This window comes from Rosa chinensis, chromosome 1 (assembly GCF_002994745.2).
Source record: "Rosa chinensis cultivar Old Blush chromosome 1, RchiOBHm-V2, whole genome shotgun sequence".
Taxonomy (NCBI): Eukaryota; Viridiplantae; Streptophyta; class Magnoliopsida; order Rosales; family Rosaceae; genus Rosa; species Rosa chinensis.
Genome location: NC_037088.1, coordinates 65,913,859 through 65,941,027, shown reverse-complemented (window position 1 = coordinate 65,941,027; position 27,169 = coordinate 65,913,859). Strand labels below are relative to the sequence as shown.

The following is a 27,169-nucleotide window of genomic DNA, read 5'->3' as shown; positions in this document are numbered from 1 at the left end:
CATTGAGACTGGTTTAGGTTAGATAGGCCAATTGTGGATGGTGAGTAAGTAGTGGCACTTTCCTTGCGTGACATTAATCACAATGGATTTTGTATATTACTCTTGTAAACGTCTAGGTTAACACTTCTCTCAAAAAAAAAAAAAAAGGTTAACACAAAGTTCTTTTTTCTCTCCCTTTTTCTGTTTTTCATAACCGTTTGTATCAATCATGGTTTGTGTGTAATTATGACTATGCGCAATGCCTTTACTACCTTTTATGGAATGTATTTTTTTAGGAAAAATTTTATATCAGGTGGTTGAATTACTAAATTGGACATTTGATATAATTATGTACCTAACTATCCTTTGAAAGTATAGAATTAACCATCACCTAAAACTTATCCAAGTGATAGTATGAGTGTATGACAAGTCAGTCAGGCGGTCCGACTAAAGATTCTCTTTCGGTTTTTATGCATTGCAATCAATACATTACGTCAGTTAATAATTATCACCACGTGATAAAATAAAACAAATGATTATACGAGATTATGGTAGTTAAAGAAAGATTTGTTTAAAACATGCGATCTATTGTTTCCGATTAAAAATATGTCAACATTAGCATGGGATCAAATTACCTTAGTAAGATATCATATTGATCAAATCTCTTCAATCGTTAAAATTAATAGTCGAAACGTTTTGTATAGCTCTAAAAGTTTACATGTAGTATCACAAGATTAGATGATCGAATTACACCCTTACATTCCTTTAAAACTATACTCGTAAAACACACAATTGGATCGGACAAGACTGCTACTCTCAAAGATCCTGATTCCTATTTCCTATTATGCTACCAACTAACTTTTTTTTTTTTGTTGAGAATAATGCTACCAACTAACTTGGGGGCCTAATTTGGGACATGCAGTTAACCAACTGCAACACTCGTACTGGGAGGGTAGTTTCGTAATAAGACGTCTGAAAATGGAAATTATTAATTTCCAAAGCAATTTTTTTTTCTGTAAAAATTAGACCAAGTATGGCAAGTGGCAACCATCTAAGTATCCTCCAGGCTAAACCCTCTTCCCTTTCCCTCTATAAATAAAACCCCTTTCTTCTCCTTCATCTTCTCCCCCTAGCCTTCTCTCTGAAACTCTCCCCTCACATTATATACAAGCTTTCTCTCAGCTCTCTCTCTCTCTTTCTCCATCGAAGCTCCTCTGGCTTTCTAGGGAAACCCAGATTTCGTTACCTTTCATCACTCGGTGAGTTTTCGTCACTTATTCTCTTCTCTTTTCTCAAATTCTATACAGAGAAACAGTTCCACTGTATGATATTGATTGTGCGAAACGATATATAACTGTCTTTTTTTTTTCTTTTTCTTTTTAATTTAATAAAAAATAACTATGAATTCATTATCATTTTCATTACTATCACCGCTTCTCCGCATGTTTTATTTTTCTTTTCTGAATTTTTTTTATTGTATTCTGGCATATCGGTTTTTTTCATTTTTATTTTCACGAATTTTATTATTATTATTATTTTTTTTTTTTGGGAGTTGGTTATTTTCAATGTTTAATATTAGTGGAAAACTGTGCTCGGGAAACAAAAAGCGGTTGTTGGTCGTTTTAACTCACCCGACGCGACCCACAAGGCAGGTGAGGCGGAATCGCCACTGTAGGCGGTGGGCGTGCACTCACGCGCCGCCTTGGCTGGCTTTCCCTAGTCCTCGAACCGTGCTGCGGTTTGACTCTTTGACCCCTCAGCAAGACCCACACGTGTCCATAGATGGGCCTACTCGTTGACTGGGCCCGGAGGCCCACCTTGACCCGTAAACGTGTAGAAAACTGGGTCACGGTTTCGCAGATCAAGGCATCAACCGCCAGTTTGAATGTCGGTGCGGGGTGCCACGTGGACGATGGAGATTCTAAAGTCCACCGACTCATCAGTTCAGTTAGGTGTAGGGCCCATCTGCGGTCTCTTTCGTAAAATGACCGGTACCTGAAAAACAGTTGATTACAGTTGATATGCTTTACTTTTTGACATAGTTAGTTAAAACGTGTATAATACGTGTATAATTAAAAAAAATTCAGGACGGCGTATTGAAATTGTAGACTCTGTTTTTTTTTTTTTACGTATTATTGAGTTCAATCTTTTTAAATATGTTTTATACGTGTATCCGTTTTATACGTGGTAAAAATATTTGAAAGTTAAAAAAAAAATGATAACAATAGTTGTTTAAAACGTGTATTAAACTTCAATACCCGTATAATTAAAAGAAAAAAAAACTTCAATATGGCGTATTCTAATTCAAGTGCCTGATTACATTATACTCTGGTGTCATATCCTTTTCTTCATGTTTTGTTATATTTTAGAAATGATTTAAAGTAAAACCAAAAGTTGAGAGTATATTTCTTACCAAAATAGTGTTTTATATGTCTGTATTTTTAAACCTGTATTTTTTACTACTTGCCGAATTATATAAGTATAATTCAAACTTAAAAATTTGCAGTATTGTCTTTTTTTTTACCCAATATTTGACTATATCGTTAGATATAGTTAACCGAATAATACATGTACGTTTTTTTGCCAAATTATACACATCCCATTTTTTACTAACTATGCCTTTTGGCATGCAATAATCTCAATTTCCTTTATATTTGTTCATGGAAAAAAAAATCCTTTATATATCTATTTAATTTCTGCTTTTGTTTAAGTTTTGAAATTTAGAAAGAAAAAAAAAATATTAGTATGCTCCAAAACACGTAACGTTGTGATAGAATTGTTCGGTTTAGCCCCATGTATGAAGTTTATTGCTTTTTAAGTTAGTCTATCAATGTATTGAGTTAGTTTATCATTTTCGAGAGGTCATATGTTCTTATATATTAATAATAGCGCTGTTTTCCTCATTGGGTCGTAGTGTCGCTCTGGCTTGAAAAGTGTTATGAATGCGTTGATTGCTTAATTGTTTGGACACACTTTTCTTCATAAGATAAACTCACTTTATGCACCGAAATTACCCCAATAGTGATACTGTTGAATCAGGTATATATATAATGGTAGCATTTGATTATACTTCGTTGTACTTTCGTTGGATTTGACACTTCGTCCTATCCAGCATGTCTGCTACTGTCTTTTTTAGGTACCCTTTTGCTTTTGGTCTAAAGTTGTAAAACCAAACGTCTAGACGTGTCCACTGCATATTGATCCAGCACTTCTGGAACTGAGACATTAAATTTGTCTGCTTGTACTTTGTCTATAAACTATAATATTTTATTCGTACAAGTTTTAATCAAATCAACCTATTAGTTAATCCTTGTGCGCTAATTCCATCGTTTACTAAATTTTCTACACAGCCAACTTTCTTGGTAAGAAAAGTCGGGGAGTCAAGTCTTCTTTTTTTTTTTTTTGGTCTTAGAAAGGACTGGTCAATGAGTGGCTTCTTAGGATACACGTGTGTGTGTATCAGTGGGATCTGTGAGCTAGTTTCCCATTGATTTAATCGACAGACTCTGTCAGTGGTTTCACCTGCTCAATCAATCATCCAATAACCTCTGTTGCTTCTGTGACAGAGAATTTTGGCGTAAGAAGCATCTGTGTTTTCTTTAGTCACTGAGTGATCTGTTACATCTGTAGGTGCAAAGTTTGTCCTGTTTTGAGTTGTGATGAAGAAGCTTGTTTCTGTGTTAACACATTCATCTACTTCATGCTATATCCATAATCCTAATTCATTCACTAATTAGATTTCTTTCATTCACAAGATTGAGAGCCACACATTTAGCATCCTAATAATTTAGCCACCCATCATATTCTATTATACATGCATGCATATGCGCATATGCATGTTCTTTCATGTGGATTTATAGGTTAATTAAGACAGCAATACATATACTATTTCAGTCATAGTAGAAAACCATGAATCATTGGTTAGTTTAAATCACTAGAAAATTGATTATCTTCCTAATTTTTCAACGGAATGATGGCTACCCAATTGAATATATAATTGATCTTGTAGACTATGTCTGTACGTATGTGGTATTCACACTGTTATTCTCATGATAAGACCCCAGTGGCGACTTGTATGTATTTTAGTTCTGCACTAATCAGTGTCTTAATTATTAAATGAGAGATAGACTACTGATTTTTGATTAGGCAAATTGTTAATTGGTTAAGTAGTAGATGATCCGTTGGAAGGAGGCTAGACAGTAGTTAGGGAAGAGCCAAAAAAAAGCCAACCATATATACATTGTATATTGAGTTTGATGTAGGGTTTGTTTTCCTGTATGTGATATGTCTTTGTCATTCTGAATCAGCTTTGATAGATGAATCCATTGCTAGCCAAAGTGCTGTTAGATTTTACATGTAATGTCTAGTCACCAAATCCAATTAACTAACCGGGCCACTAATCAAATTGGTCCCCCTTGTTGCTGTTCTTGTTTTGTTATTGCTAGCTCTTGTGTCAAACCTTCCCGTGTGAAAAGATGTTCTATCTGGAAAAGGACTTTATCTTTTTTATGTGTTTGTGATATCCTCATCATCTTGAGCTATCGGTCTGAAATAAATTGCAACACCTGTTACATTTTTTTTGTATAATTAATTCCTCAAAGTAGTCTTAGTCTGGCTAGTTATCATTATCATTTTGTTTGTGGTTGAATATATAGTCTAGCTAATCAATTAAGAATACAGTTTAGATCCAAAGTACCTATGTCGCTTCTTGAGTGAAAACACCTTTCTTATTGTTTAGTCAATCACATGAACTTGTTGAACCAACAAATTATTTTGATTTGGTTCAAACTTAAACTTATTGAACTATACAGACGAGGATGATTTTTATTTTAAAGAAAACTATATGCAGAATGGTGAACTGCCGACATCCATTGACATCTTAGCTTGATCATCGACACTATCTTTATCGATTTGTTTGTTACTGACTACACTTATATTTGTTGTTTTGGTTTCTGTGATACTAGATAGACGACCATGACGAACTTTGCTAAGCTGAACCAGGCAACGGGGTTTCAGAGATCATCAACATATGATAAGCAAAAGGTGCAACCTATCAGTACAAAAGTAGTAAAGAACGACGAGAACAGTGGTGATCTTTCCTTGGCATCAATAGCCTCAAACCTGCATGATATTTCTACCATTGTTAATACACCTATCCCCTCATCAGATATAGCTTATAGTTCATGGGTGGTACGTCCAATTTTCTTGCTTCCCTGTCTTTATAAAATGAAAAACAAAAATATGCACTACTTTAGTTGGTTACTCTACTAGTCTACTTGGTTGATATCAATCAAGCTATCTTGTTTGAGAAATTGCCCCGCATTAATTTTGACTAAGCTCTCTCTCTCTCTCTCTCTCTCTCTCTCTCTCTCCATAATTCCATACTAACCTGTTCAATTCTTGGTATTTAATTATCCTTTTCTGGAAATGAACTTAATTAGGTGGAGCACCCTTCTGCACTAGGCTCATTTGACAGGATGATGAAAGCTGCAAAAGGGAAGAGGATTGTTGTCTTTTTAGACTATGACGGCACCCTTTCACCGATTGTTGATGATCCGGATCGTGCTTTCATGTCCAATGAGGTAGATATATGTATTAATTATTTTCTTAACAGAGTGATTAGTACTCTCCCAGAATTCTCCATTTGACTATCCATTTACATGGCAGATGCGTGCAGCAGTACGCGAAGTTGCCAAATATTTTCCAACAGCAGTAATCAGTGGGAGGAGTAGAGACAAGGTAATGAGTCCATGACTAATACAAAATACTCTAGCTCTTAGAAAATCATGTCGACTCTGTTTTGGTTTTCACTTAGCACCCTCTAAATTACCGTTTTCTGAATTGGCTGTGATCAGGTAAAAGGATTTGTACAGTTAAGTAATGTATATTATGCCGGCAGCCATGGGATGGACATTATGGTCCCTCCAAAGCCACTAAAGCCCTGTGATGCCACGAACCACGTCACAGCCACAGCCTCAGCCTTGGATAAGGTCAGTGCTCTACATGCCAAGTTTAAATATCTTCTTTGGCCTCTTTCCTAAACAACCTTTAGTTTTTTTTTGTTTACCAACAATGACATATGCAATAATGTTAATCTTGCAGGAGGGTGACATGCTCTTTCAACCTGCCAAAAGATTCCTGCCTGCAATCCAAGAGGTAAATATGCCTTGAAGTCAAATACTCCACAAATTTGTAGAGTGATTCACTAAGTACATATGCCTTAACCTCATATATAAGGAACCATCATTTCCTTGCAAATGCAGTAGTCTTCACTCAACAACCAAACTTAATGCAAGTGTTTGTGACATGACAGATAAGCATAGCGTTGGAGGAAATAGCAAGAAAGATAGAAGGTGCAAGAGTAGAGGACAATAGATTCTGCATCTCTGTGCATTACCGGAAGGTCCGGGAAGAGGTAGAAATATTTAGCCTAGTGTCTCATCTCACGGTTATCTTTGTGGATGTTACACACTTATACATAAGAATTGGCTAATATTCATATCCCTCTGCAGGATTATGGCATATTAGAAGAAAAGGTGAAGTCTGTGATTGAAAACTATCCTGATTTTCACCTAACTCGGGGTAAAAAGGTAGCATAAATAATCCATAAGTTATTTCATCCTTGTAAGGAAAACATATTACATTCTTACATTAATTACATGTGATCATTTTAGGTCCTGGAGATACGTCCATCTATAGAATGGAACAAAGGTCATGCGCTTGAATATTTACTTGACACTCTTGGATTCAGTAATTCGGGTGATGTATTCCCATTGTACATCGGGGATGATCGAACGGATGAAGATGCTTTCAAGGTGATTGAAGCCAGAGGACAGGGATTTCCAATAATCGTGTCTTCCATCCCAAAGGACACCAAAGCTGCTTTTTCTCTGCACGATCCATCAGAAGTGTTGACTTTCTTGTTACGCCTTGCAAGGTGGAGAAAAACCTCGTCTTCGAGCAGGTCACTCGCTCAAATTTGGGGTCCTGGGAATTCACATAAGGCCAATTGCTAGGTTTTGGTACATAAATTTTCAAGAATTAGGAAGATTAAGAGGCTAGCTTGGTTTATTTTTTATAGCTAGCCTTATAGTTAAGTAGAGTTATAGAGGAAGGAACGAAAAGAGGAAAAAGGCAAACAGTTTCACTGTTGTTTTTGTGGTCAGTGAAATTGCTGTGCGCCCATGCATGCTTTTAGTTTCATGGGTTTCAGCTTATAGATGCGTAAGAGGTTTGAACATGTGTGTTTTGTACTTCGTTAATTCACCTTTTGGCATTGTAAGATATATTCAAAAGTTTTTGAGTTTTTAACTGATTCTGCTTCTTGTCTTTCTTGGTGAGCATTTTAAAATTCCACGCTGAAACAAAGAAACAATTCGTGACTCTTTTTTTTTTTTTTTTGAATAAACAATTCGTGACCCTTTATAACCGATGAGTTTGTGCAGAATGGGATGAATATTCTGATCGTTGTTTTAAGCCTAGCATCTAGGCCCGTAAAGATGGAATAAAAATTGATTCTACAGATAACGCCTTGGGCCTCTTCGTCTCCAAAATAAACTTAGCAATTTGCTACGCCAGAAACAGAGGAAGAGGCCGGAATTTCTACAGTATGACGTTTTTCGTCATTGCATCCACAACCCTCCCATACAAAATTACCTCTGTGGGAAGCAAGCTTGGACATTTCTTCATCATCGTCATCAAAACCTTCGCAATCCGTGGCACTAAAACGCTCAAGCTCTTTACATCCCCACATGATTGTAAAAACGCTACCCTGTTCTATACAACACTGTGTCGCCGATATGCACTAATGTTTGGCAGCGCGTTCACAATGGCCAATGCCTCAACTTCACCGAGATCGACTTGAAAAAGACTCGAATGCTTGCAGTTATAGAAGCTGGGACTTTTGGATGTCAACAACACCTCAAAATGCTTAGTCATGCCATTTCCTCGTCTCCACTGCCCCTTGATAGTTTCCAAGTTGCTCACCAAAGCCAACCACTCCAAAAATTTCCACTTTCCTGTCACTTCCAGGAGAATTTGAGAATGCTTGAAAAGCACTAAATCATCCCTTAAAACCAAAACCCTAAGGAGAGGGCAAGCATCTGAGACGTATCTCAACATTTCTTCTGTACAAAACTAGGCAGCTCGAGCAAAGTAGCATTCCCTTTGCTACGATCCACTACCAACTTAACAAAACCGGTGATAGGGAACGACTCAGATTGAAAGGAAAGTGAAATTGAAATTGCACGTGATAACAAAAAGTGGGAGGGAAATGTGAATATGTGATGGACTATATCTGTCTGGTCTTTGAAGTGGTTGGGCCGGATTACTATGAAAAAATTTTACATGAGGATCTATAAAAATTGTCTTGCCAACTATAGAAGCAACATGTTAAAGGTCGGTTATGGTTAAAGTGAATCACTACGTTTAACGTGCTACTAGCTTTCGATGAAATAGGTGGCACACAAATTTTGAAGAATTTTGGAGGTTCTTTCCACTCGTGCAAAGGAGAATGTTGCGGGATCTACTAGAAAACAACAAGGGCCAGCGAACATGTTTTATCGGCAAAACTCTTTTTCCCATTTCAATACATTTTAAAATTATAGAAAAATAGAAACTGTATTCCATTCCCGACAATTTGCCAGATCCTTCTTAGGCTGCTAAATGAACTGTAGGAACCATATTGGACATTTGGACGTGGATGCATAAAATCAGAAACCAATGAAATAAGGTGTTGTAGCGCACAGATTTTGAAGAACTTCAAAGGCTCTTTTCACTGGTGCTAGGAAGACAACTTTTTTGTTAAATGAATTGATACTTTGGAGTAGTAAAGCTATCAAGCTATTTGTGAAAGCACGTCATCGGATATTACTATATTAGGATGTGGAGGCTTAGCCAGGTAGCAAAGAACAATAGCTTCCATTCCAAGTATATATGATCGATGAGGGATGATAGTTTTTTATTAGTCCCAGTTTGGTCGAGCATGATGTTGAAGATGATTAATGTCATAGACTTCTGACCCAAAAATCAAAGCATGATGTTGAAGAGACTCGAGTGCCGTGCATATGTCGATTCAGTTTTGTTTTACTACCACTTTTGGTTGCTTGACTTTTTCCAATTTGGGTACTAATTATAAGTACTGAGTAAAGCCCTTTTTATGATGAGTCGCACTAGTTTAATTAACTTTACCCCTAGCTCTCGGGACATATAAACTCCAATAATAAGTAATTTCAATTTTTTGCTGGCAATACGTTTCGATAAATTAACTAGATTGTTTTTTAGTATCCTGTATAATCTTTTGAAATAATAACAAATCAATTGTGATTTATATCAAAGTAATTGATCGATCTATAAGAAATGATTTTTTTTTGTGCGTTTTTGTGTTCCATGCACAACTCAATATTTGAATTATCGACACTCAAAATCTGTCTCATGAGAATCTAGAGCATGTTTTCAAAAGTAAGAAATAGATTAATAAAGCACACTAAACGAAATAAAACAGATTTAGTACGTACTTAGCTTAGTACTGAAAGCATATAAGATAATTCGATGCAGTTCAACTCCTTTGTACAGTGTTATGACTTATGATTTGAGCTCGTTTGACAATTTGTATGGTGGATCGTTGCCATGCTTGTCGGTAGAATCGGTCGATATTCTTAATGTTTGACAGGTCACACAGAACTTATTCAACTGAAAATATCTTCAATATAATAACATTCATTTGATGAATTTAATAAAGCGCATTTGAAACTTTTCTTGTAAAGCTGATTAGATATAAAGATTGACACAAATCGTACAGAGGAAAATTAAATCTCCACCAATCCGTCATAAGTGCAGATTAAAGAAACAAAACCTAGCTATGCACTTTGCACCAATAACCAGATGATCTGCATATTTTATGGCTTAATGCGGCTTTCAGTGGAGCCTTCGTGCACTACTGATAACCACTGAAGCTGAGGTTCTTATAGGCTGAATTTTTCTTAAAATAATTCAGATTCATACCAATAATTCCTCGTTAATAATAATTAGAATAAATTATAGAATTGACACTCTAAAATTTTGTGAAAGTACGGATCACATTCAGCCACTGGTGTTTTAGTTTAGTTTATGTATAATTCCTAGAATCCAGGACTGCAGACTACGTCGTCTGCTTTGTGTGTAGCCTTTTCAGATTTTTTTTCTTCAATTTTTGGTTTAAACACGTACTGAACAGTAATTTTAAATAAATGATCGAAGAAAACAAGAACATGAATATGCGTAAATCTCCATCTTCATTAGCTGCAGGTACAATCGTGTGCTCTGAATTAAGTAAAGATATATATTGCTGGATGTATCTAACAGAGTTTTATTCCACATGCATTGTCACTAAAGTTTTATGGTTTTTAAAATTGAGCATAAAATGACGATATAGATATACATTTCGATCATCTCTCACTTCCGTGATTCCAGCTTTTTATATATATTATAGATATAATTTTGATATTTATATTTTGAGGTTACCAGAAATTTCATCACGACTTGTAATAACTAATATGTAAATTTATAATAGGAAAATGATTTGTGGCCTCAATGAGGCCTAAGATTTATGGTCTCAATATTAGGTGTCATGTCATGTCACCTACACACATCACCTATTTGTCAAATCATGCCATGTAATTATTGAGAAAAATACAATTTTAATTAGCCTTCCAAAATCTAATGACTCCAAGTTATTTTGATTTTTTTTTTCTAAAAGAAAAAATTACTTTGTCTTTTTTCTTCTTCTTTTCATTACATTCATGCTTAGATTTAAATAACAATGTCAAGAATAGAAAAAATTTCATGTAATTCAATCCGTAGATTTGCACATACATTTGATCAATAGATTTGCATAATACATGTATATGAGTTCAACCTTTGTTGAGTTTCTGTAAATTTTGAAAATATAATGTGAAAAATACATAGTTATATCATTATATATGTTCTTATGTTCATTCTTTTCTCTTTATGTAGTTAGGGTTTAAACGTTATATTTTAGTTTATTATTTTCTGTTTGTTTATTTTCCTTATATTTAGATTGTAGATGATAATTAATGAATGCTACTGACATGAATATTTTTTTCTTACCTCTTAATTTAGACATATGTATTTTCCAAATTCAATTTATTCATGCTAATTTTTTGGATGAAATTAATCAATAAAGTTATTACCTATTTCTTGACACCTAATTCGATATATTTATGCTATTTGGAGAGAAAAATTATAGGAAAGAATTTAAATAAATGAAGAAAAATATTGGTTAAAGAATTTGTAGACATATCTCTTAAATTAATGCATAATTAATAGCTGATTTTTTTTGTCACCTAATTAAATTCATTAATGTAATTCATTCACCCCTAACATCTAAAAAGAAATATAAAAGGGTAAAGTTGGTGTTGCAATAGTATAATGTGGCAAGATATATTATGTGAAATTGAAAATAAAATTAGTATTTGCTTACATGGTATGACACCTAGGATTTGAGGCCATATATCTTAGGCCTCATTGAGGCCCTATATTATTACCCATTTATAATATTTGATATAATGATAATTCGATGACACTTTTTACCAGTCATGCTTTCTTCCATTAAAATTCCATCCTCTTAAGTAGACCAAATTTAGTGAATATATTATAGTGAATCACTTGACACCAAAGCTAACTGACTTTGCTTACAATGGAATTTTCCATCTTTTGATGTAAGGAAAAGAAAAAAAATCTCCACTATTAACAATAACAGATTATTCCTCGCTTGTATTACTCGATAATGCAAAAATGAAATGGTCTCCATCAATTAGCTACTTTTGCAAAAATGGATTCTCTGCCAGTACAAGTTCTAGCTAGCTAGTACTCCATGGAATTTGAATCATGACAAGTGTCAGATACTCACGAAGCCCACCTGCACACTGCATGCATGGATTGGCCTAAACTGCTGCAGCTAATTTCTCCTAGAATCGTATAATTAGTTATCTACTTTATATTAAATGTAGTGTAGCGCGCAGCTGCTATGGAGCTAGAAGAAAATTCAAAATTAAAGAATCTAACATTTCATGCATGTTCTCTCAATAATTGTATATATGCGATTATGAAACAAGACGATCGATCTGAACTGTGAACAATATGAACTAATTAAGACTATTAAACCTCTTTTTTTTTTTTTTCCCTGGATATAACACAGGTGAACAATGATACTTTATGGTTTGTATCATTTTCATGTAAAATAGTGATTGATTAAGATTAACGACGCAATCAGTTGCAGGAAGTCAAAAGAAGTCGCTTTAGATTCTAGTTTCTACCGACATCGAAGTATATAAAACCAAGTTTATTAGCAGCCAACCCAAGCAGGCCAAACATTATAGGAATAAAAGTTCATTAGCTTTTCTTAATTTCTACCAAGTGCGGGATGTTTTAGTGTACTCTAGAGTATTGATGTTCCTTCATCTGAATCCAACCGTTAAGCGATTATAGTACTTGTTAATTAAATATAACAATTCACAAGTGAGGATCATCTGACTCATTTTTCGCTTTAGATGTATAAATAACAAAGCATTAGAAGAATTACCAAGATCAAGACAAGAAATCAAAATAAAGTCGGCTTTTTGCTCTGCTAGGGTTTCTCTGCCATAGTCGTCCAATTTGATCGAGTTTGCGAGAGGATGGAGGAGGAGACGATCTCCTCCTGCACTTTCTGGGGAGGCCATTGTGAGCCCTGTTGGAGGAGAGGATGCGATCCACGACTCGTTTTTCTACTTAAGTGGCTGACTCTTGTCCAAGAAGATGATGGTGATCCTGTCGTTCTCGACGGTGATCTCCAACATTTGGGGATTGAGAGAGAGAGTTCTGATCTTGCAGGAGGAGGATGATATCTTCGTTTTTCAATTCAAGGATAGGGAGGTGAAGAATCGGGTTCTTTCAGGAGGTCCATGGTTTTACAACAACTCTATGTTGCTGCTGGCAGATTATGACGGCGTTTCAGCTCTTGAGGAGGCACCGCTACATCTTCTTGAAGTTTGGGTGGCGGTGAAGGGGCTGCGCATAGCTATGCGCAATGAGGAGGCGCTGTCCTTGATTGGCAGTGCGCTGGGGACTATTGTTCGGGTTGATCAGGGAGCGGTGCAGCGAAAGGACATGATTCAAAGGATCCGTGTCATCCATGATGTTCGCCGGCGGATCTGGGCGCAGCGGCAGTTCGACTTTTCGCCGGTGATCTCCGTGTTGGTAGAACTTCAATACGAGAAGTGCCATGGGCTTTGCATGGCATGTGGTTTCTTTGGGCATGGAGGTGGTATTTGTGATCGGAGACTGGCAACGAAGGCACGGTCACTAATTGTGTCGGGCCGAGACAGTCTGGAGGTGGATCGTGGGTTGGTTTCGGCGCCTAATTCACCGGCTTCTGTGGCGGCGGTCAGTGGGATGGGAATGACCCATACGACGTCGGCAGGGTTGTCGATGCCGAAGGATGTAGTGATGGTGGATATAGACCATACGGCGGAGGGATCGGTGGCTGCTGCGAGTACAGCTTTAATTCTTCAGGAAAATCTGGCGGGAAACCCCAACTTTGAATTAGGGTTGACCGCTGGGTTGACTGGGCCAGGGCTGCAGGTGCCTGTGCCGGGCCTCAATGCTGATGGGACAAAGGAGGACTCTGTTACTGGGGCAGGTTGAAGAGGTTTGGGCCGGGCTTTAATGATGATGGGACACATACGGAGGGATCTCTTGGGCCTTTTTCTGGTGACAAACACTCTAAGATTTTGGGTGTGAGAGAGAGGCAATTCAAACCTAGTTTGGCGATTATACCTCGGGAGTTTCAGCTGGGTGAGTTGGTTGAGGTTCCGATTTCTATGGGGCAAGCTCCAAAGAATAAGGGTCGTCCACGCAAACGTATTCAGATAAGAGATGAAGGTATTCATGCAGGTGTGGATAAGAGCTCCAACTCATCAGGGAAGGACCTGGTTATTGTTTAATGGTTATGATTAAGGATTAAGCCTGTGTGAGTATGATTCAGTTTCTATGAGCCTTCTATGACGTTTCTAGTTTATTGCTTGTACCACAATTGCGTGATTGACAAATGAGGGCTAGTTGAATGATTTCTTCTGTAGGAGGCGAAACTCTATCATTCTTGGATAGGCTTGCTTAAATGTGAGCTACCCAATGATGTTTAATTAGTTTGCTATAGCTTAGATAGGTTTGTTGACACCCAAAATTCCACAAGTCAATTTTATGAGCGACACGTGAAGAGACGACTCATTAAACCGACAATCTTGTTGGGCCTTCAAGCAAGCCCACAAGCCCATTGTAGCCCAAAAGAAGGTCTAGTTAACTAGAAATAGTGCAAGCCCAAATGCTCAAGCAATTAACATGCATCTTCAAGAATTTGCCATGCCAAATTACCATGCAATACACGTAGACCCAAGCTACGTTTATACACTTGGGGCTTATATGGAGGGATGTGGTGTGGAAGGTAACGGATCCTGTGAGGCCTATCATTAAGATAAAGTTCGTCAATAATTTTGGACTTGGGAACCAAAATTCATGCTCGACGGACTACAATCTTAATATGGGCTAGTGTGAGAGGGATGAAAAGCAAGCCCAGCAAAGCCTAAAGCCCATTAAAGCCATTCTATTATTCAAAGTCCATATGACCTCTTGCCCAAAGCCCATTAAAGTCATCTTCTCATCCAAACGAGATAAACCGTCTGTCAGAATTGCTGCTGGAATTGGTATTCCACCTTTCTCGGCAAGAGTCCAGAATTCAGGGAAAAGCCTCCTAACCCATATCCTTAGCAATCTCATCATCTCAACATTCAATAACCCTAAAAGTCTGTAATCACAAGTTTCAATACCAGAAATTGGGGGATTAGAATCTCCTAAAGATCACAGCAGCACGAAATCTGGATCCCCATCGTCGTCCCATACCCGCGCCACCAGTCTTTACCCACCTGGCCAAAGCAAGCCTTCATTCTTTTGATTTCATGGGGAAAACAAAAGCTGAAGGTTTTAGATTGATCCCATCAAAACTAAGGATGCCTTTTCAAAGCCTCTGGTTCTTGGCACAAATCCTCCCCGTCTATAAAGGGCGAGTTCATTGCCGTAGGAAAAAAAAGGCCACAACAGCCCAGAAGCAACAAGCAAGAGACCAAGCTTTGTCTCTAAACCCATGTTCTTCCCAACCAACCTTAACCCAAAACCCAGAACCATGTTGTTGCCGGAACTCTCTCTCTCTGCTAAACTCTCATGCATCTAGCTCCCACACCTTTCCTGCATATAAGCCCTGCTCTTATGAACTCAAGTCTAATTCGTTGCCAAGTAGCTGCTGTTATCATCAGGCCAAGTAGCTGCTGTTATCGTCAGGCCAAGTAGCTGCTAGCCAAATCGCTGCTGTTATCATCAAGCTAAATAGCTGCCGTTATCGTCAAGCCAAATAGCTACTGTTACCATCCAGCTAGTCACAACAAAATTGTTCCTGGGTCACGCCTTCGATCGATTTTGGGCCTGGTCTTCGCTCTATCAAGAGGGCTATCGCTGCTAGAAATCCAAAGCACAAACTTGCCCTCACAAGGTTTTACCGGATTTTCTTGCCAGAATTCTTATGTAAGTTTTGTAAGCTATGGCCGTTTGGCTGTTGGTTATTGAATAACAATCAACTTATATTAAAAAAAAAACATTAGAAGAAATTTCGCCACATTCTTCTTTGTGGTGTGTGGTTTTTACTCCTTTGTTTAATAACATATGCTCCTTTATGCACTTTACCCTCTTCCGATTTGACAGTTCGGCCATTTATGTACATTGAGGTGATAATTTGATGTAAAAATTCAAAATCTATGCAAGAGGAGGTAACAATAATTAATTATCGATTTCATTTTATTTATGATGATACGTTAATGTATGTGCACATTAATTTTCGGTAGTGACAAAAGAAAAATTCTACAAGGCACTAGATGTACGTATTAATATTTCATGTTACATGATTTTAGTCATTGGTATCATCCTAGGACTCCGATTTTTTTTCATGTTGCTTAGGCTCTAATTAGTAATTTATAATATTAGATACAATATTGTTTATTTATTCTCAATGTGAAACAAACAAAATTAAAAATCATAAACTATAATAGTTCATGTCTCGATTATGTAAAAACTGTAATCGTAACTTTCTCATAAAAAAAATGAGAAAAAAAAAACTCTCAAACTATAAATTCTACTCAAAACTATGGGGCTATAACCAGGCACGGAACTAAGGGGGTGCTGGGATGTGCTGCAGCACCCCTTAATTTTTATTTGAAAAAAAAATCTAATAGATAATGAATAATTACCCAAGTCATCATCATAATTTATTATCCAAGTCTATTAGTATTTTCTCCATTACAATCTCAAACAAGTTTTGTTAATAATTGCTGCACATTCTACATGAAGATAAATGCAATTGGGCTTCTGTTTCTTATACTTGTGCAGCAAAACAAAAAAAAAGAATGAACTTGGAGAAGAACTTGCAAGATAAGAGAAATTTAGCCCCCCTCAACTTAAATTCCTGGTTCCGTCCCTGGCTATAACACACTCGATTTTTTTTCCAAAACCGCATGTTCTTAATTTCTCACCCTCCAATAATAATCTTTAAACAATTCTGAAACCGACTGAACTCAAAAATTAAGACTCAATTTTTTAAATGATTTTCCAATTTATCCCATTACATTCTACATGTGCTTCTATGTTACCTTCAAACATGCCAAACCATGCAAGGCCCAATTTATATTCAATTTATCATGTTTCTTAATCTCATTATTGGCCACACATGAGATTTAAAATATGTTTTAATTAACAAAATACCAAAATCTCTAATGAACTTTTTTATGATCCATACTAATTTTTCCTTGTTTTAATGTCATGCTTTTGTCAAAGATTTTGTTTTTGTTCTGTTTAAATAAGGACAGACAAACACAAACATGAACAAAATGAAACCACAAATATTTGTTTTACTTTTATTATAAAAGGCTTCACTAAAATGGTAAGCATTCTATAATATTTATGTACCTACCGTGGGTGTTATCCATTATTCATTGAAGCCCCCATGTGACCTCAACTCTTTAGGCACCATAGGCCACTGAAAAAAACTAAAGGGAAAGTCTTAATGTCACTCGTCCAGCCGAACAGTTAAGCAATCAAAGATTAATTGAATGGGGAAAGGAGGGGTCATTGATTATTAAGACTTCCAATGTCAACAGACAGATTAGCCCCTGACCAATTGCACGAAATGTATTTCGTTTAATAAATTAACAAAAACTGCATTTTCGCAGCAAATTAATTCACATAAAATCTCAAAAACTTCTGCTTTTCAATAAGTTAGAATCCGACATATTTTTCGTGAAGCAAATGGTGTTGCACATAGGCTTGCACATCTTGCTAGTATTTCTGGCTTAGATGATATTTGGTTAGATGAGACTCCTGCTATTATTCAGGATGTACTCTACGAGGATTATTGTAATTGTTCTTCTGTAGCATGGGGTTCACGTTTTATGTCCCCCCCCATTGCAAAATTCTACTATTAATATAATAAACGGAACCGGGTGTGGGGCTGAGCCTCCCAGCTAGGCTGGGTTCCAAACCCTTTTAAAAAAAAAAAAAAATCTCAAAAACATAACACATCCTTCAAGCTTTTGGTTCTCGGAATGACTCTATCTCAGTTGTGGATCTAATTGGCTCTATTCCAGATCTCCTGTCTTCACGGTGAAGCTTCCTACCACTACTCTATAACAAGATAGAAGTAAAAGCGAGTGCTTTAAGTTCTGTGTAGTTTTATTTTTGTGGTAATTTCTTTTTATGCTTATTGCTCATAGATAATTACGAAATCTGAAAACTTTAGTAGAATTACCAATTAAAAGTTGTAAGATCATTGTCATGATGATCATCGCCAGTACTTCACACCTAAACTAATCGTGTGACATAAACTCCGCTCGAATAACCCTAAAAGATCGATAAATCCATTAGATTGCGTACATAAAACAGAGACAAAAAGATAAACTAGTAAGAAAAAGACAAGCAATGGCATGGTCGTAGTTACGGCAGAATAAAAGGGGCATTTAAGCATGAAAATCAGAATCGATTTATTTTATTTGAGATTAGAGACAAAAAATATTGCAAGTTGCAGATTAATAAAGAGTTGTCATGTTTTGATTATTAATGTATTAAAGGTGAGATAGGTGATGAGGTCCTGAGGATGATAGGGAGGCCTGAGGTGCTTCTTCTATGGCGGTCTCTCTCTCTCTCTCTCTCTATCTCTCTCACAAGTTCTGACCAACTGGAACTGAGTTGACCCACTTTCCTTGTTTGTTGCAGTGTGATCCCAGAGCGCAGAAACAGAGCTGAAGCTAAAGGTACAAGCTTTAGTTTGGAGATTGGCTAAAGGTCTCTGCTTTAGTTTGGAGATTGGTCTCATTTATTTCTGGTTGGCAGATTGGTCTCATTCATTTCTGGTTGTTGTTGTTGTGTAGAGAGGAAGTGAAGAAAGAAGAAGGAAGATGAATGGGAGTAATAAGAATGGAGGAGGAGGAGGAGGTGCTAATGAGTACATTAGGAGGCACCATAGGCACGAGCTGAAGGATCATCAGTGTAGCTCTACGCTCGTCAGGCACATCAAGGCCCCTGTTCACCTTGTACTTACTTTGACTGACTCTGGTTTTTTTTCTATGCATATGCATTTGAATATTTACTGGCGATTTCACATCTCGTTATTGTATGGATATGCATTTGAATATTTATAGGTGATTTGTTTGGAATCGAGAAGCTAGGTGGTGTGTGTCTAATTGTGTTTGTTCTGATCTGAGATTGGTGTTTCGGCAATATTGAATTATGTAACATATTGTTTGGTCGGTATGTGTGTGCTTGTGTTTATGTATTGGTTTTTATCGGTAAAGAGAGATTCAGGGTTGGAGTTTGGGGTTAGGGAGTCGGTGTGTGAAATGGAGAGCATGGCAATCGGTGGTTGCTGAGAGAGTTTAGTTGAAAAAACGACGAGAAGGGAAGTTTGATTGTTTTATGTGATCCCACTTGAGGAAAAGATTGCTGCTTTAAGTTAATTGGAAGATTCATTAACTTGAGTTTTGGTTTATTAGGAGAGAGAGATTAAGGTGTTACTAGCTTTCTGAAAATTTTGTTTCCGAGCAAAATGGTGGATTAGGGTGCTTTGAGAGAGAGATCCTCACCTCATTCTAATATTTGACACAAGTCTTACTGATAAATATTGGATGCAAATGCTACATTTGTCAAGATTTGGCATGTAAAATTACTGGTACTACTATTGTTTTTTTGGTGTGGTTTGCTTATGTCTTTCGCTAATGTGAACGTTCTGTTTCTTTCAGGTTTGGTCATTGGTAAGACGGTTTGATCAACCCCAAAAGTACAAGCCATTCGTGAGCAGGTGTGTTGTGCAGGGAAATCTTGAGATTGGAAGTCTCAGAGAAGTTGATGTTAAGTCTGGGCTTCCTGCCACCACTAGTACTGAGAGGTTGGAGCTTCTTGATGATGACGAGCATCTTCTTAGCATTAAAATAATCGGAGGAGATCACAGACTTAGGGTATGGACACTCTTCCTTGTTATGATCTAGCCATTTCTTCCCTTTTCCTTCATTTTATATGATTAAATTTAATAGATCATCTCCTCAAAATTTTAAAGTGAAGTTTCATTGTTCACTGGAGTATCCTCGTTTTAATGTAAGTTCTTTAAGGCTGCTCAGGAAACACCCCCCCGGCTCTTCCGGGCTAACTATGCCACCTCACGCTATGTGCACTAAGTGCTGCGCTTAGTTAGAAGAGTTACAGTTTGAGCTTGCTTCTAGCTGTTAAATTGCTTTGTTAATCTACATAACTCAGCTTTCAAGTTCTCATTATTATTATTCTTTTTTCCCCAGAACTACTCTTCAATCATTTCCCTCCATCCAGAGATCATTGATGGAAGACCAGGGACTGTGGTGATCGAGTCATTTGTGGTTGATGTGCCCGAGGGGAACACCAAGGATGAAACCTGCTACTTTGTAGAAGCTTTGATTCAGTGCAATCTCAAATCACTTTGTGATGTCTCAGAGAGACTTGCGGTGCAGGACCACACTGAGCCAATAGATCGGCTCTGAAAATTGAAGCTGAGAACATATGATGGAGGCAGGGAGCTGCCATGGATGAAGCTTCCGAGCTTTCGTATCTCGGCGGTTTTGGAGACAGACTGGCAGTAGTATGCTTCCATTTCACACACATGCAGCACCACATTCATGTCTCATTTTTGTTTGCTTTGTTTTCTGTTCAAGATGATATTTCAAAACTCCCGTTGAAGTTTAAGGACCATAGCTGTCATAAAGGTTTCTGTAACTCTTCGTGCATGAAAAAATAGAGTGAAAAAAGGTCCGTGGTTCTATTCTCTTGTATTCCTGGGTTTTGTTCCAACTGATTTTTGGTTGTGTATACCTGATTGCTGAGAGTGTTTATATTTAGTTCTAATTGCATATTACATTTTTATGAAAAGGAAGCTGGGTTTTCTTATGGTAAGATTGATTCTGTGACAATTCTTTCCCATTTCCATCGACATCGGCATTGATCTCTGCATTCAATTTATCAACAACGAATTCTGTGGCTGCATAATCAAATGTACCAAATGATAATATTTGAAAGTGCATTGAATATCCACGGTTAAGCAACACAGGAAGGGGGCTACTAAGTACTTGAGTCACTAATCTCACTATCAAAATTTCAAGAGAAAATGGGGATTATGACATATTCCCCAAGTAGGTTGCTTCTGCAGATGGACACTTCCTCCCCTTCAGATGCTTCCTTGTATATATGCAGAGGCTTGTTCCATTGCTCACCAACCTGATAACTTTGACAGTGAAATTCATGACAGGATACGCTATTGCACATGACCATTGTGATATGGGGGAAAATTCGGCTGCTGCGCACCACCCGGCATCATGCCAGGACCCATTTGGGAGGGTACTGTTCCAGATGGCATGTAAGGTTGATTAGGCATCTGCATTGGCATGGACTGAGGAACCGCGGGAACTGTAGGTCCCCACCCTGCTGAAGGTTGAGGCATCATCCCCTGACCTGTAGGAGCAAACTGAGCACCACCGTATTGAGGAGCAGCCGGACTCATCATGTTAACTGGCTGTTGCCCCAGAATCGAGGGTTGTGAGTTCACCATTGGAATGTTAGGAATTGTATAGTCTCTGCTCCTATCATTATTGACCTGAAATTAGCATATTAACCAAGGAACATTAGACAGGGAGACCTACATTATGGGAAAAGTGATGAGCAAAAATAAAGAGAAGTGGCATCTAATCTTCTTCAATGCAAGTGCGAGTGACTAATGGAGTTCCCAGAAAACAGAGATCTTCAAACTAAAAATTTGTTAACCTTTATGCTGAGATCAGTATGACGTGAATATGAGATGTGGAGCTTGCAAAACCCTCCATCATAAATACAATGCCCCTCCAAGGCTTCCTTCGCAACAACAGCTGTCTGAACATCTGCAGGCAATAACAGAATTAGTACCTAACCTATCACTATATTTACATCCAGTTGTATATTCATAGCCGGTGATGAACTAGGCCTCTGATTTTTTAAAACCATAAAAAAAGTCAAATAGGAAGGTACCGGGATACTGAATCAAAGCCTGAACTCCCCCGTTCTTATCAAACATGGCGATCTTTTGGACAGGCCCAAAAGCAGAGAAGACCTAGCAGCAGGAATAGACAATCAAAGATGAGTTCCCAACAAGTAAATCTAGTCAATTAAGAAAAGAGCCCATTGTTAAATATGATTAGCTATACCATGTGCAGAACGTCCAAGGTGACGGCATACTGCATGTTCTCGATGGATGCAAGAAGAACGTTACTCTCAGGTTCTTGCTTTTTACCATCCAAGCCCACACTTATCTGCAATTATAAATTACAAATTAGAAGACAGAATGATCTGCTCAAGGAATTCCTAGAAAATGTTCTAGTGTGCATTAGTCTTGAGTATTTCCTAGAAAAAGCACCAGATTCTTTTTTCCTCCTCGATAAGTACCCAAACAACTAATAGAAATACCTATCATGCCAGTGACCGGAAGTGGCTAATCTAAGTTGTTTATGTGAAGAAAACTTATATTAAATGAAATTTTACAGGCGAACTAAGAAAAAAAAAATGGCATACATAGGAGAATATATATATATATATATATATATATATTTTTCTTTGACAGCACACTATAATACAAAGAGAATAGTTGAACTGTGATACATCAGCCTTACACATATGGTACAGAAGTGTATGATCTAATAATTGGTTTTTCTTACTACATTACCTGACCATTTCCATCTATGGCTGATGGAGCAACAGGAAGGTAAGGATTAGTGTAGTCCCTGAAACAACAAAAAGGTCTCGACTCATGTGAGAACAGTGCTCACCAGAGATGAAGGCATAAGAAATAGAAATAAAAATAAAAAACAAAAACAGCTTTCTAAATTTGTGGTAAAGTTATTATAAAATAAAAGAGACAGAGGTAGCATAAGCATAAAAAAGTTCAGCAGGATGCAAACTAAAATTAGGTATTATTCCCCAAGAAACTTCAAAGTGATACAAACATGTAAATACCTGCTTCGGTGACTCTGAAATTTCACACTCAAATCTGTGTGTCCAGAATATGTTATCCTGAGACTACAAGGTCCCAGATGATCAGGGAGCAGATAGCTACACCAAATGCAACATAAGTCAGTAAACCATTACAAGGCACATCTGCCCCAATTAAGAAAGATACAACTCCAGAAAATGTGTGACCACCTGATGGCCAAACTTAAGACTACTGCAGTACTACCTAATCAATATAGCCAACACTGTCGCTGTATTTATAGCCTACAGGGTAAATTCTGACAAAACATTTGTGACCTATAGGTTATCTAACAGCCTACAGGTGTCTAGCCTTTATTTACACAATGCTATGAATGACTATTACAATCATAGATTAATATCACGATGAAAATATGAATATAACTCACCTAGGGATGTTTCTTCCATCCAGTGAATTTTTTGCATCAGTGGCAATTTGTGCATCTGAAAATTGGATCAGTGCCTGAAAAGTGAAATCCAAAATGAGATTGTCTTCAAAGGCACATGGAAGTTAGTTAAGAACTTTTAGAAGTAAACAACGAATAGGGACCTGGAATCCTGCTGTCTTCTCAAAAGTAGTTATCTTGTGCACAAATCCAAAAGCTGAAAATACCTGCATCACTGGACCAACTTTCAGAAGGATAACCAGAAACTGTATATCTCACAAACTTGCAAACAAACTTTAGACGTAATTCCTATACAAATCACATGGAAACTAATTATAGACCTAAATATTAATTTTCCAGGTACAGTGAAAACATATAGCAGAAACAGGTTGTATTATCTTTAAAAGCAGCTATTACAGTTGAGTCGAGAAATAAAAAAAATGTCATTAATCTTTTATTTGATATTATTAAAGCATATATTCTAGTTTTTCATAAAAAGTCCAATTATCCATGTTGGTCATATTTACACTTGGGAGTAAAGAAGACTTGAGATACATTACAGTATAACCCAAAAGTATGAGACAATTATGCCTGTTGTAACAAAGTGACAGGAAAAATGCTAGCAAATAGCTAAGCAGAAATAAAAACGGGATGAGGAAGGTGCACAAGAGAAGAAATGAAAACATTCTAAAGTATTAAGACTCGTAGGATTAGGATTATGAGGAGGAAGAGTAGGGAGGAAAGAGGCAGTGGTAAGAGAAGGAGAAAGAAGACAAACACACATGCGCTCTTTCTCCCGATGCACTAAGCTGCCATTGAACATTTTTCCTTGAAATCGGCCTGCTGATCCATTCACATTCATGTCAAACAAAAGCATCCCAGAACCACACAAATTACAACCCTAACGCAGTAGCTTAATCCCAACATTAATATACTGATAAGTTTACCTCCTTAACTAAACACAAAATCCAACAAATTGCTTACCAGGTGTAAAACATCTATACTGACAAGCCGTGCATCTGCACCTTCAATTGTTACCAAGAGTACATTTCCGGCAACATCTGCAGCAGTTTTGTTGTTCACTATTTCTTGCCTATTGGAGTACTGTAGGTAGACAGTTTTCCCCCTTACTTGAGCAGGTTCTGACGATGAGGCATAATACGATATCATCGTAATAGCTTGATTTAACTCTGCCTACGAACATTGAAGATATATTAAGGAAAATGAGAACCAAAAAAATTGCATATGATAAGAAGGCAAAATTTACAAAAAACAGTTATTACACTCACAAATTCAATAAAAGCCTGATTGCGGTTTGCTCCGACGTTGCACTTTGTGTTCACAACTTGACCAAATGGCTTTCCCAGCTCAATCAATTCCTCCTCTGTACACTCCCACGGCAAGTTCCTCAAATGGAGCACCTTGGATGGTGGTTGAGTGTAGCGGAACTGTGGCTGACTGGACACGGAAGCCATTATGGAAGCCAACCTTCACCTACAAAACAACACCTGATAAATACTCAGTTCCCCAGACCATCACATTCGTTTCAAAACTAGATTCTGTCGTGGAGCATAAAATGAATACAGCTTCATCTTAATTAGATACACCAGCCAAACAACATAAGCATAAGTGACATACACCCCTGTAAGGCTTACACTGCACAATACTACACACAAGGTCCACATACAGATTACCAGTTTTCATCTCCTCCTCCACAAACAATACAAACATATATACACATATTGACATATATGGTATACATCTGTTCAACCACATATGCATAGGTAATATTTGATGCTTACATAATTTTTAATATTTTTTTTTCCTTTTTGAAATGCGTAATTATTGTATTGTCACCACACAACTAGAATTGGGTAGGTATTTTAAGTGATGAGACAACAGTTAAAACAGCAAGGTTACTAGTTACTAGTTACTACTTATGAAGAAAAGCTAAATGTCAAACATCCGAAATTTGATAAGGAACATGGAAATTCTCATTTTCTCTTCTAATGATGGGCACTAGTACAAACTTTCACTTAGTCTAGCCACTAGTTACAAAATTGTTTTTCAGAAGAGCAAGGGCTCTCCAGCCAATATCACGGCGGTAAAACCCTCCCGGCCAATTAATCTGTTCAACACCTTGATAAGCCCTTTCCTGTGCCTCTTTAAGATCTTTTCCCTTTGCAGTCACCCCAAGAACACGCCCCCCAACAGCAATCAAATTTCCATCTGAATCCAATGCAGTTCCAGCATGAAATACAACAACAGATGGAGCAACATTCTCTGCTTCATCAAGGTTTGCAATCACGCTTCCCTTCTCGTATGGCCCCGGATACCCTTTACTCGCCATTACAACCACCATCGCTGACCCAGCCGACCACTTCAAAGACACTTCACTTAGCTGCCCTTTACAAGCAGCAAGTAGAATTCGTGCCAGATCAGACTCCAACCGAACCATCAGAACCTGACACTCTGGATCACCAAAGCGCACGTTGTACTCAATTAGCTTAGGTAGGCCAGACTTCTTCTCAATCATGAGCCCAGCATACAAAACCCCAACAAACTTGCAGCCCTCTGCAGACATTCCTTTCACTGTGGGGAAAATGATGGATTTCATGACTAAATCTTGAAGTTCTTTTGTTAGGATGGGGGCAGGTGAGTATGCACCCATTCCACCAGTATTAGGTCCTGTATCACCATCCCCAACCCGTTTATGGTCCTGAGCTGATTCCAGAGGTATAGCATTCTCTCCATCGACTAGCGCAAAGAAAGACACTTCTTCCCCCTCCAAATATTCCTCAATAACTACACGACAACCTGCAGAACCAAAAGCATCGTTTACAAGCATTGAATCAACAGCTTCAAGAGCCTCATCCAAAGTCATTGCAACAATAACTCCTTTTCCAGCAGCCAATCCATCTGCTTTAACAACAATAGGTACCCCTTGCTCTTTTATGTATTCCTTTGCAGCAGATGGGTCTGTAAATGTTTGATACTTAGCAGTAGGTATTCCATACTTGTCACACAAAGTTTTCATAAAGTTCTTGGATCCTTCCAAAGCAGCAGCCTCAGATGACGGGCCAAAAGCATAAATTCCAGCCTTAAGTAGATCATTCACAAGACCTGCAACAAGAGGGGCCTCGGGTCCAACAACAACAAGCCCCACACCCCATTTGTGGCAGAAGGAAATTACAGCCGAGCTATCAAAGATATCAAGGTCCGAAATACAAGTAGCAACCCCGGAGTTAGAAATTCCAACATTGCCAGGAGCACAAAAAACCGCATCACAAGTAGGGGAACGCTTCAACGCATAGCAAAGAGCATGTTCCCTTCCCCCTCCACCAATGACCAAAACCGTCACCCTCTCCTCTTCACATGCACCAGCAATAGTTCGGGCACAAAGGGAAATGCACGGCCGCGGTTTGTACGCACCACAGGTGAGAGGGGAAGTGCCTACCCCGTTGATACGGCCAGGACGGATGGGTTGCACAAAGGATAGGAACGGCTTCGGGGAGCTAATTCCTCGAGTTTTTCCATTGAGTTTCAGCACAGAAGCACCTCCAACCAGGTTCAATGTTGCACAACCCATTTCTACGACACCGAATTTTCCCCTTCTCTCTTCTTTTTCTTCTGGAAAATCCCTCCCTGGCGTTTTAACCATTCAATCATTCATACTCTTCTATATGCTTCTACACACACATATATTGCTGTATTCAAATAAAACTAAGGGCAAAATACTCATCCGAAACCTAAACCCTAAGTATTTCCTAAGCTAAATACCAAAAGCTATTTCATATCAAGATCCAATAGGCAACAGAAGCATGCATGTTGAAGATTAAAAGTGATATTCGGAGAAAACTGACTGCGGAATCGGAAGCGATTGAAGGTTAGGGAAGAATTAGGTACCTGAGAAATCCGAAGGAGATGAGCTCTGGAGTGTTTGCGATTCCTTCTTCGAACCAAAGTCGTCGCCGTTCGGGGCCGTAGAGGCTGAGACCGAGCAGCACAGGGATTAGGGTAAAGCTTAGAGAGAAAAAGGACGAAGAGAGTGGAGGTGTGACTGGGATACTAGTAGGGATGGGTGTTTTTGCGGGTCGGGTCAGACAAAACGGGTTTAACCCGAATTCTATGTCCCGACCCTGTCGCACGAATAAAAATTTGAC

At 37.8% G+C, this 27,169-nt stretch overlaps 4 protein-coding genes across 11 annotated transcripts; 2 read left to right on the top strand and 2 right to left on the bottom strand.

Moving 5' to 3' along the window:
* The first annotated feature begins 1,086 nt into the window (after positions 1-1,086).
* Positions 1,087-7,256, top strand: LOC112184228 (probable trehalose-phosphate phosphatase D). 3 transcript variants are annotated; one of them, XM_024322494.2, is made up of 9 exons: positions 1,087-1,238; positions 4,944-5,169; positions 5,421-5,561; positions 5,647-5,718; positions 5,835-5,969; positions 6,082-6,135; positions 6,293-6,394; positions 6,492-6,569; positions 6,654-7,255. In XM_024322494.2, the coding sequence occupies exons 2-9, from the start codon at positions 4,954-4,956 to the stop codon at positions 6,993-6,995; spliced, it is 1,140 nt and encodes a 379-aa protein (XP_024178262.1). In that variant the 5' UTR covers positions 1,087-1,238; positions 4,944-4,953; the 3' UTR covers positions 6,996-7,255. The 3 variants fall into 3 exon arrangements, with proteins under 3 accessions (XP_024178262.1, XP_040368946.1, XP_024178265.1); XM_040513012.1 differs by lacking the exon at positions 1,087-1,238 and adding an exon at positions 4,305-4,523 and having other exon boundaries at positions 6,654-7,256; XM_024322497.2 differs by lacking the exon at positions 1,087-1,238 and adding an exon at positions 4,539-4,832 and having other exon boundaries at positions 6,654-7,256.
* A 10,877-nt stretch (positions 7,257-18,133) lies between these two features.
* LOC112182758 (abscisic acid receptor PYL8) lies at positions 18,134-20,485 on the top strand. 5 transcript variants are annotated; one of them, XM_024321301.2, is made up of 5 exons: positions 18,134-18,240; positions 18,325-18,362; positions 18,480-18,641; positions 19,347-19,562; positions 19,896-20,485. In XM_024321301.2, exons 3-5 carry the CDS (start codon positions 18,507-18,509, stop codon positions 20,112-20,114), a joined length of 570 nt encoding a protein of 189 aa, XP_024177069.1. In that variant the 5' UTR covers positions 18,134-18,240; positions 18,325-18,362; positions 18,480-18,506; the 3' UTR covers positions 20,115-20,485. The 5 variants fall into 5 exon arrangements, with proteins under 5 accessions (XP_024177069.1, XP_040368418.1, XP_040368419.1 ...); XM_040512484.1 differs by having other exon boundaries at positions 18,189-18,240; positions 18,325-18,393; XM_040512485.1 differs by having other exon boundaries at positions 18,197-18,362; positions 18,442-18,641.
* A 95-nt stretch (positions 20,486-20,580) lies between these two features.
* LOC112182726 (polypyrimidine tract-binding protein homolog 2) lies at positions 20,581-27,047 on the bottom strand. Of its 2 annotated transcripts, XM_024321263.2 has the most exons (11): positions 26,913-27,047; positions 24,296-24,500; positions 23,991-24,200; positions 23,171-23,233; positions 23,010-23,083; positions 22,609-22,704; positions 22,319-22,376; positions 21,804-21,908; positions 21,628-21,709; positions 21,388-21,500; positions 20,581-21,220 (listed from the first exon to the last, which is right to left on the bottom strand). In XM_024321263.2, the coding sequence occupies exons 2-11, from the start codon at positions 24,479-24,481 to the stop codon at positions 20,882-20,884; spliced, it is 1,326 nt and encodes a 441-aa protein (XP_024177031.1). In that variant the 5' UTR covers positions 24,482-24,500; positions 26,913-27,047; the 3' UTR covers positions 20,581-20,881. The 2 variants fall into 2 exon arrangements, with proteins under 2 accessions (XP_024177031.1, XP_024177045.1); XM_024321277.2 differs by lacking the exons at positions 24,296-24,500; positions 26,913-27,047 and adding an exon at positions 23,789-23,849 and having other exon boundaries at positions 23,991-24,145.
* On the bottom strand, positions 24,884-27,047 carry LOC112182719 (phosphoribosylamine--glycine ligase). The gene is made up of 2 exons (XM_024321254.2): positions 26,913-27,047; positions 24,884-26,651 (listed from the first exon to the last, which is right to left on the bottom strand). Exon 2 carries the CDS (start codon positions 26,593-26,595, stop codon positions 25,048-25,050), a length of 1,548 nt encoding a protein of 515 aa, XP_024177022.1. The 5' UTR covers positions 26,596-26,651; positions 26,913-27,047; the 3' UTR covers positions 24,884-25,047.
* Positions 27,048-27,169: the final 122 nt, after the last annotated feature.